General features: G+C 46.3%; 1 protein-coding gene across 3 annotated transcripts in view; it reads left to right on the top strand.

The window, feature by feature from the left end:
• Positions 1-10,000, top strand: part of snx13 (sorting nexin 13) — a 59,663-nt gene that overhangs the window by 19,580 nt on the left and 30,083 nt on the right. For all 3 annotated transcript variants that reach the window (XM_063185634.1, XM_063185633.1, XM_063185632.1), the window contains exons 2-8: positions 10-122; positions 485-587; positions 1,378-1,467; positions 4,109-4,230; positions 6,111-6,232; positions 7,979-8,083; positions 8,884-8,972. In XM_063185634.1, coding sequence (XP_063041704.1) covers positions 10-122; positions 485-587; positions 1,378-1,467; positions 4,109-4,230; positions 6,111-6,232; positions 7,979-8,083; positions 8,884-8,972 — 744 coding nt within the window. The remainder of the gene's footprint in view (positions 1-9; positions 123-484; positions 588-1,377; positions 1,468-4,108; positions 4,231-6,110; positions 6,233-7,978; positions 8,084-8,883; positions 8,973-10,000) is intronic.

The raw sequence follows: 10,000 nt of genomic DNA, 5'->3' as shown, positions 1-10,000 counted from the left end.
TCTCTGCAGGCCAGTCTGTCTGTCTGGGGATGGGGGGGTCTTGGCGTGGTGCTCTTCCTCATCACATTCGGACCCTTTGCAATCTTTTATCTGGCCTTTTACATAGTCTGCTTCGTTGGCGGGTAAGTGGACCACACACACGCGCACTCGCACTCGCACTCACACGCGCACACACACACACACACACACACAGCACAATATGCACAATATGCACATTCGCAAACACACACACAGATAAAGACAGGGTGTAGACAGAATGATGATATCCTATCTGGAGACCTTAGGACGTCAGGAGACCTTAGGACGTTAGGAGACGTCAGAATCCAATTCTAGTATTGAACAGCGACCACCATACCACCATAGATCAGAGTAGCTACAAAACGTTCCACTAATGAACCCCCACTGCTTTCTCTAAAACCTCTGTGACTTTGCATTTGACTGTATTTTTTGCTTGTCTCTTTTTTTCCGCGTTTTTGCTGTGAAGGGGCTTTGCCGTAACGCTTTTATTTGGAAAGACAAACTCCGAGAAACACCTGGAGAGGTGCGAGCACTCCTACCTGGCCGCCACCCCATCCGGCATCCTGAAGGTGAGCCACCTGCCGTCTACAGATGCAGCTCTGACTGAACACTTTAAAGGAACGCTCCATAATTTTAAGCCCAAACTTCAGTCACTTTAAGAGAGCGTGCAGGTTTGGCTATGAAGCACTGTGCATGTGTGCATTTGAGATGTGTTTTGTGTGCATTTGAGATGTGTTTGACAAGTGTTTTGAGATGCAGTGCTAAGCAGAACCAGTATGCCTTTTCCTACGCACACACACACACACACACACACACACACACACACACACACACACACACACACACACACACACACACACACACACACACACACACACACACACACACAGAAGAGCAGAAATAGAAAACACTACATCGAAGTGTGTGTGTGTGTGTGTGTGTGTGTGTGTGTGTGTGTGTGTGTGTGTGTGTGTGTGTGTGTGTGTGTGTGTGTGTGTGTGTGTGTGTGTGTGTGTGTGTGTGTGTGTGTGTGTGTGTGTTGATGCACTTAAAGCTGCTGTGTTGAGTGAACACTGGGTTTCAGGTTCCTCAAATGCAACAGCTGATGGAGCACCGTCTCTCTCTTTCCATCTCCTTCCATTTCTCTAACTCTCTCTCTTTCCTTGCTCTTTTCTCTTTCCTTTCATCTTCCTCCATTTCTATATCTATTTCTCTCACTCTTTTACCTCTCTGCCTGTGTGTGTGTTCATGCCTTTTTTTCTTTCCCTTCCCTCCTCTCCTCCTCTCTCATCTTTTCTTCCCCCTCTCTTCTTTTTCCATTCTCTCCTCTGTTCTGTCCTCTGTGTTCTACTTCCATAGACGTTGGATGAGATGCGTCTGGAGATCAAGCCCATAAAGATTGACCGCCGGCTGACAGGGTCCAGCTTCATAGACGAGCCTCTGCAACAGGTAATGAACATGGAGGCTCACAAACACGGATTAGTGTGTGTGCACTGCGTGCGTGTGCGTGTGTGCGTGTGCGTGTGCGTGTGTGTGTGCGTGTGCGTGTGCGTGTGCGTGTGCGTGTGTGTGTGTGTGTGTGCAGGCGCATGTGTGTGTGTGTGTGTACACATGTGTGCGTGTAAATATGATTGAGTTCCTCTCTGCCTGATCCTTTATATACCTGAATATAGGTTTGTATGTGTAGTCGCCTGTCTGCTAGGCGATTGTGTGTGTGTGTGAGCGTGCGTGCATATGCGTATGCGTGTGCTTGATTGTGTGTATGTGCGCGTGTGCGTGCAGTGCACGTGTGTGTGTGTGTGTGACCGACAGACTTGTCCAGCCAGTGTCTTGGTGACAGAGGGAAGTGTTTCTGCGTGATACTCACTCTAGTCGCTGGAAAGCATCCCAATGTCCTGACTAAGCAGTTCTTCTGTCTGACATGCGTCTGCATTCTCCCTCTCCCTCTCTCCCTCTCCCGCTCTCGCGCTCTCTCTCTCTCTCTCTCTCTCTCTCTCTCTCTCTCTCTCTCTCTCTCTCTCTCTCACCCTCACCCTCACCTCTTCCCCCTTTTTACCATTTTTCCCGGTTGTGTGCTGCTTTGTCAGTTGGTCTGTCGGTGTTGGTCAGTTGATCGGCTCATCGTCAACAGAGTTGCTTTTTGGAGGATTTGCACGTGACATAGGTCTGCGTTTTGGTTGAGCATGCCTACACGCGTGCACACACAAACACGTGTGGCCCCTTTCTTTTTGCTGTGAGAAGTACAATAAAAAAGGAAAAAGCAAACAAAAATAACTGCGAGGCACCAAAATATACCAATAAAAGTACAGCCAACGAGATGATGCAATTTGGAAGGACTGCACACACACACACACACACACGCAGACACACACACACGCAAACGCAGACACACACACACACACACACACACAGAAAGAGGCCATTTGTTTTCTGTATTCTCGTTTTTTTTTTCCCCCATACACAGGCTAGCAAGCACGAGGGCGCGTTTGGAAACGCCCTCTCAGCATCTTGAAAGTAGCGCCTCAGCACAACTTCATAGAAACTAACTTGTGCACAAGGAGAACTTTGGATAAACTCCTCCTTACAAACACACACACACACACACACACACACACACACACACACACACACACACACACACACACACACACACACACACACACACACACACACACACTTTCTCTAGTTTTTTCAGATAAGTATGTCGGCTCGCACCAAGGAGTCCACATCCACTGTTATGTAGACCACAGATTGATTCTTTAAAACATGAACAGAGAACAATTTTGAAGATTTTTTTTCATGAAAGGGCTGGACATGTGGTAGATAAAGCCATGCATTCTGAGAACAAAATCAACAACTTAACACAGGTCTGGCGAGACGGCTATATAACCAGTGCCCTACAATAACTGAATCGCTTTGGATTAAAACAGCCAGCTAAGTGTAATGTAGCCTAATGTAATGCACTGTCTTAAGACTTGGAACTCGAGACTGCTGTTACAGTGACGTACAGTACACTGTCAAACACAGAAGCAGCTCTGTGCGATAATGTCCGCAGGAGAAAGGCCAAAGTATAATCTTGCTCTTTCAGGGTCATAGAGTGCTGTGTTGTGCTAATGCTACATGGACACATTCACATTTGTACCATTTTGCACATTCCTATGACATAAACGCACGCACGCACGCACGCACGCACGCACGCACGCACGCACGCACACTTATTTTCTCACTCTCAATCTGTCACACTTTCAGGCATTCCTTAGTACAGTAGTTATGTAACATTTTCTCACATGTTCTCGGTGTGACTCTGTGTGCGTGTGTTTTTAAGAGACTGTTTTATATCCTACCCGCCAGAGTTTCAGCTTCAGACAATACTCTGAGCTCCGTGAACAACATCGGTAAAAACCTCTGGTAAAGAATGTGCGGTTTCATGAAAACAAAAATTATACCATGACATTGTCTACATGTCCATGACCGCACACGCACACACACTTGTTCTGGTGTAGAGCCATGTCTCTGGGGAATACTTATGTTTGTGTGTGCATGCGTGCATACTGTACATCAGATGCGTGTAGTGTAATTAAATCCAGTACACACAGCTGCTCACAGTGGAGGCTTTGCATTGACCATCTGATCAAGTGTAAATGAGAGTACAGGAAAATCACCCCACCCCCAACCTCTATCGAGAGTCTGTCTCTCCGTCTTTGTCTCGGTCTCTCTGTCGCTGTGTTTATGTCTCTACCTCTATATTCTGCCTGTCTGTTTATTTGCCTTTTTTATAATGACATTTGAGTTTTTATCATTAAACGGTTCTTCTGTCCTCCCTTCCCACCGCCTTTAATATGGTGCAGGTGATCCAAATCTCTGTCTGTCTCTGTCTGTCTGTCTGTCTGTCTGTCTGTCTGTCTGTCTGTCTGTCTGTCTGTCTGTCTGTCTCTCTCACTCTCACTCTTGTCACTGTGTATCTGTCTGTTTCGGCTTGTTTTGCTCTGTGTTACAATGACATTTCTGTTCCTATTAGTAACCTGTGATGTCTGTGATGATCTAATTACCTCTCCCTGCTGTCATCTGCTTCTTTCTCTGTGGGATCCAGGTGATCCAGTTTGCCCTGAGGGACTACATTCAGTACTGGTACTACACCCTGAGCGAGGACGAGTCCTTCCTGCTGGAGATCCGACAAACTGTGCAGAACGCTCTGGTCCAGTTCTCCACCAGGTGAGTACACTGCGGAATGCTCTATTGTAGTCCAGGAATGCGTTTCTCGAAAGCATAGTTGTTAGCCTGTTAGCAACTTGGGTTGTTGTCAATGGGAAATTGCATTCCAAACAACAAAGTAGCCAACATAGTAAGCAACTATCGTTTTGAGAAATGCACCCCAGTTCAGGTGGAGAAACTGCACAAAGCTCTGTTCCAGATCTCTCCACCTTAGTTATAACCCACCGTTACGGGTGGGTCTCATTTCTATTTTTCAAGCCATTGCTAGTGCTAAATCCGTTTAGAAGGGCTATGGGTTGCCAAATCAGAACTAGCAATGCTGTGATGGCATGACAGACGTTGAAATGAGGAGAAGGTGGATGCCAGGGGGATACCAGGTGGCTTAACTGCAGAGCGTTCTAGCAGACTGGAATTGCTGTGAGAGCTAGCACACTGCACCACAGCGCCCCTGCTGGCAGGTCATATTTTGATGGCCTCCTGTCTCCGCTGTCCCATCAGAACGTAAAATGAAGTCAAGCATCTCACACAATCCGGGCAACCATGAGGGCTTGCACTCTAAAACAGCAGTGTCCCACCACACTTCTGAGGCGATATTTCATAAGGGGAATGTCCTCAGTTACTGTTGCAGCTATGCATACAGCATTTGTCCTCTTTCCATGCGCATAGTATGAGTCTTCCATGAGACTTCAAGATGTTTTGAGCTGGACAGCTTACAAGGAACAATCATGGTGCAGTCAAGAAAATGTGGCTAAAAAATCAGTGGTCTCTTACTCTACCGTGCCACCACAGCATGTGCATGGACGGGAATGGGTTGATTTTTAACAGCATTACTGCTATATAACGTGTTGGATGTGTCTGCTCCCTTTCCCCTATAACATATTACATCATCATAGCCACACTCCTGCCAGAGTGACTTACAGTTATTTAGTTACAGGGTACAGTCCCAGGAGCAGCGTGTGTGGTCATATGCCTTACGCAAGGGGCTATTCAGACATGGCTGAGGGGAGGGCATTTTTTATAAGGTCTCACCTTTTAAAGGTTTTGAACTTTTTAAAATGTATTGATGTGAAGTGAATTTGTATTACCTGTACTGGCCATGAAATAGCCACAGCTGCATAGTTGGCCATAAATGTAAACAAACAAACAAACAAACTGAGGGTGAGGACCTGTTATGTACTCTGCCACCATTCAAAGAGGGCACTTTTGCACACCTGTATTTGGACAGGTGTGTTGGACATCACCCCAATGAGGTTGTCATTCAAGTGTAAGAAAGATGCCACACGCTGTCCATTACACCACGAAGCAACATTAATGCAACATTTTGGTCAACCAACCCTCTTCTGGTAAAATTACAAACATAATTCAGACACAGACTTAAAATGAACGTTTTAATTTCAAACGTTGAATTTTGTTTGATACATTTCTGTCATCGGACCTTGTTCAGATAAAATTACAAAGTTACTTGTTGATGTATTGGACAGTGTGCAGGATATTTGTTACACTTGAATGTACTCTGCCACCTACATCTGTCCTATCATACTGGTATGGGATTGATCCACTGATCCTACATAGCCCACTTCCAAACGATTAGGCTACTACAGCTTAGCCATGTTGATGTAATGTGCCTATTTTCTTTCTCTGTCTCTCTCTCTGTCTCTCTCTCTGTCTCTTTCTCTGTCTCTCTCTGTCCCTCTCTGTCTCTCTGTCCCTCTCTCTCTCTCTCTCTCTCTCTCTCTCTCTCTCTCCCTCTCTCTCTCTCTCTCTCTCTCTCTCTCTCTGCCTCTCTCTCTCTCTCTCTCTCTCTCTCTGCCTCTGTCTCTCTGCCTCTCTCTCTCTCTCTCTCTCTCTCTCTCTCTCTCTCTCTCTCTCTCTCTCTCTAGATCCAAAGAGGTGGACTGGCAGCCTTACTTCACTACGCGGCTGGTGGATGACTTCGCTACTCACCTGCGTGTCTTCAGGAAGGCCCAGGAAAGACTCACAGAGAGGGATGACCCTAAACAACGTGAGTGCACTTCATACCAGTTACGAACGTAGGGTGCACGTTAAATTAGATTGACACTACAGCCGTAAGCGGTGTTTACAGGCCCTGCACCACATTTTGCCTAGAAATGTAAAAAATGTATTCAGTGTAAATGTTTTCTAAAAGGTTATGTGTGTGTGTGTGGGGGGGAGGGGGGGGAGGGGGTGGTGGTTAATTTTCTAGTAGCTTAATCTCGTACTAAAAAAACAAGTTTATTGCACCATGTCCTATATAGAATCAGAGAGCGGCTTGACGTTGAAAGTGTTTGTGTTTGTTTGGTTGGGGACATGGTGCAGTAAGCTTTTGTATCAGAATAAGTGTGAGATTGTGATTGTTTACTTCTCTACCTGCACTTTACATAAGCCCTGGGTATACTGCTGTGGGACGGTGGCCAAGTTCCTCTACGTTTGGCCATACAGATGGGTTGTGCAACGTTTCGGGCAATAAAAACATAGACAAACAGACGAAGCAATAGCTCCCTCACTGCTGTTTGAGCTGTGAACATCTACTGAACAGCTGTGAATTGTCAGTTTTCTTATCTTTTCTAGACGTTATGTGTGTGTGTGTGTGTGTGCGGCGCGCGTGCTTTTGGCATGTTAAGATTAGAGATGCACCGGATCCTGATTTTTAGGATCCTGCCGGATACCGGATCCACTGCTTAAGATCCTACTGGATCCGGAACCGGATACCGGATCCTACAAAAAGGCTGAAATATATAGTCTACTCGCACACATGGGCCCTTTTTATTACGTTGGCTCAAACTATTTTTTAGACTCATTGGCTTACTGCCACACTGCCTGCAACGGCCACTTCCAAAGGGCTTTCACTCCATGCAGTGATTGGGGTTGTGAAAGACTCACTGAAAAGCCTAGGCTAGAGATACACCAGATCCTGATTTTTAGGTAACATGCCGGATACCGGATCCACTGCTTAAGATCCTGCCGGACCCGGATCCTGTGAAAAACCCTATTATCCTGCCGGATCCGGAACCGGTGCATCTGTAGTTAAAATAGCTATACAATTTCATATTATGTTAGATATAAGAGCCGGTATTAGGGCTGCACAATTCATCGAAATGAATCGAAAATCGTGATATCGAAATGGTGATATCAGTCTGGATTTAATCGTGGCAATAGTGACCGGCCTTTGAGCGTTCTTGAAATCAGCACATGCTGACAGGCTGGTGTTTCTGTCCAAAAATCTTAAGGTCTGCCTAAGTTTCATGCTATTGCCTTCTACACAATTATTACAATTCAGTTTTATTTTGCTCATCCCTTATGTAATTAATTATTGGTTATATTTCATTTGTTATATTTCATATTCTTGGTTATATTTCATTTGTTATATTTTATATTGTTGTTCAATAATCGTGATTAATAATCGTGATATCAATTTTGATCCAATTAATCAAGATTTTTCCATAATCGTGCAGCCCTAGTGGGTATTACAATATTCATTATTCCCCCCAGCCCCCCAGCGGTCTAATGGTTAGGGAGGTAGTCTTAAGATCAGAAGGTTGCAGGTTCAAATCCCAACGTACACCACCCTCTCACATCCCTACACCTCCATTCATGGCTGAAGTGCCCTTGAGCGAGGCGCCTAACCCCCACATTACTCCAGCTACTGTAACCAATACCTGGTAAATAAAAATCACTTTGTCTAAAAGCGGCAGCTTAGTGTAATGCGTAATGTAAATAATAATATGTCTGTGCTTTCCCCGTGCTGTAGGGGAGTCGTCTGAAGAGCTGCTGGAGTCTTTCTTCGAGGCCGAGGTGGAGATGGAGAGGAAGATCTGCCGCGACGTGGTCTGCACCTCACCCAAAGATGAAGAAGGTGTGCGTGTGTGTGTGTGTGTGTGTGTGTGTGTGTGTGTGTGTGTGTGTGTGTGTGTGTGTGCTCGCACCTGTGCGTATGTGTATGAAAGACTATACTCGCTATATTCCCTCCAGCGTGAGCCAAGCTGTTTCTAGCAGAGATTACAGCTCTCTTGCATAAAACTAGTAGTCACCCAGTCTCTCTGTCTGTCTCTCTCTCTCTCTCTCTCTCTCTCTCTCTCTCTCTCTCTCTCTCTCTCTCTCCCTTTCTTTCTCTCTCTCTCTCTCTCTCTCTCTCTCTCTCTCTCTCTCGCAATCTCCTGTAGATGTATCCATTTGTTGATTAATGTATGTATTGCTTGACCCTGCCTAGCCGCCATGGAGTGATTATATAACAACCTTATTGTAAATAAAGAACTTTCTAAAATCTCTCTCTCTTTCTTTCTTTATCTCTCTCTCTCTCTCTCTCTCTCTCTCTCTCTCTCTCTCTCTCTCTCTCTCTCTCTCTCTCTCTCTCTCTCTCCACTCTCTCTCTCTCTCTCTCTCTCTCTCTCTCTTCTCTCTCTCTCTCTCTCTCTCTCTCTCTCTTCTCTCTCTCTCTCTCTCTCTCTCTCACACACTAGCTCTCTCTCTCTCTCTCTCTCTCTCTCTCTCTCTCTCTCTCTCTCTCCCCCCCTCTCTCTCTCCCTATCTCTCCATATCTGCTACCATCTGCCCTACCATGTCCCTACCTTGTCTTACGTGTGTGTGTGTGTCTGTGTCTGTGTCTGTGTCTGTGTCTGTGTGTATGTCTGTGTGTGTGCGTGTGTTGTTCTCTAGGCTTCCTGCGAGACCTGTGTGAGGTGCTGCTGTATCTGTTACTACCTCCGGGAGACTTCCACAACAAGAACATGAGATACTTCCTACGGGTGAGTGAGTGTTGTAGAGTAGAGTCGAGTCGAGTCGAGTCCCTGCTGCAGTATAATGGCAGTGTACCACAGGGACAAGGCCAAGACCAGACGAGGGGGTGTGGGAGTGTGTGTAGGGATTAAACCACAGGTCTGTGTAGTGTACGACTGGGGCCAAGCCTGTGTGTGTGTGTGCGCGTGTGTGTGTGCGCGCGTGTGTGTGCGCGCGTGTGTGTGCGCGCGTGTGTGTGTGCGCGTGTGTGTGTGTGCGTGTGTGCGCGTGCGCGTGTGTGTGTGTGTGTGTGCGTGTGTGTGTGCGTGTGTGTGTGCGTGTGTGTGTGCGTGTGTGTGTGTGCGTGTGCGTGTGCGTGCGCGTGTGCGTGTGCGTGTGTGTGTGTGTGTGTGTGTGTGTGTGTGTGTGTGTGCGTGCGCGTGCGTGCGTGCGCGTGTGTGTGCATGCGCGTGTCTGTAGGGATGACACCACAGGGCTGTGTACTATAGAGCAGAGCAGGGCAGCTCAGCCTGTTACATCACCCCACAGGGCACAGGGAGAGCAAGGGTGCAGCACAGAGCTAGAGCCTTGCTCCATTTGTACTCCTGTCAGACTGCTGTGTTTGTTTGCAGTTTGAGATGCACGTATGAACAGTGCTATACAGAAGAAATGATGATGATGCTTAAATCTTCTATCTTAGGCTGAATCTGTGGATGAGTGAGCTAGATATGGTTAATATATGTGTAAGGATGTGTGCAATGTCTTTTGTATTCTGTATTTAGGTATGTATGCTATTGGACACCTTAACTTCCCCTCTGGATTAATAAATGAGACTCTACCCTACTCTAAACGTATGAAATGTCAATGCCCTCTTCGTTAGCCAGCAGCTTCAGACTCAGCTTGCAGATGCAAAGGCAGCTGTGTGCTTGATTTGAGATGTTGAACTATTAGAATTATCTGACTTGCTACTACTCTATGGATTATGAACGTAGCTATGAACACTAGATACCTTGTTTGCCGTGTTAGCCTTTTGCCGTTGCGGAACGCAGGTTGCCAC

The sequence above is a fragment of the Engraulis encrasicolus genome, chromosome 20 (assembly GCF_034702125.1).
Source record: "Engraulis encrasicolus isolate BLACKSEA-1 chromosome 20, IST_EnEncr_1.0, whole genome shotgun sequence".
NCBI classification, from domain to species: Eukaryota; Metazoa; Chordata; class Actinopteri; order Clupeiformes; family Engraulidae; genus Engraulis; species Engraulis encrasicolus.
This window is presented reverse-complemented; position numbering and strand designations above follow the sequence as displayed.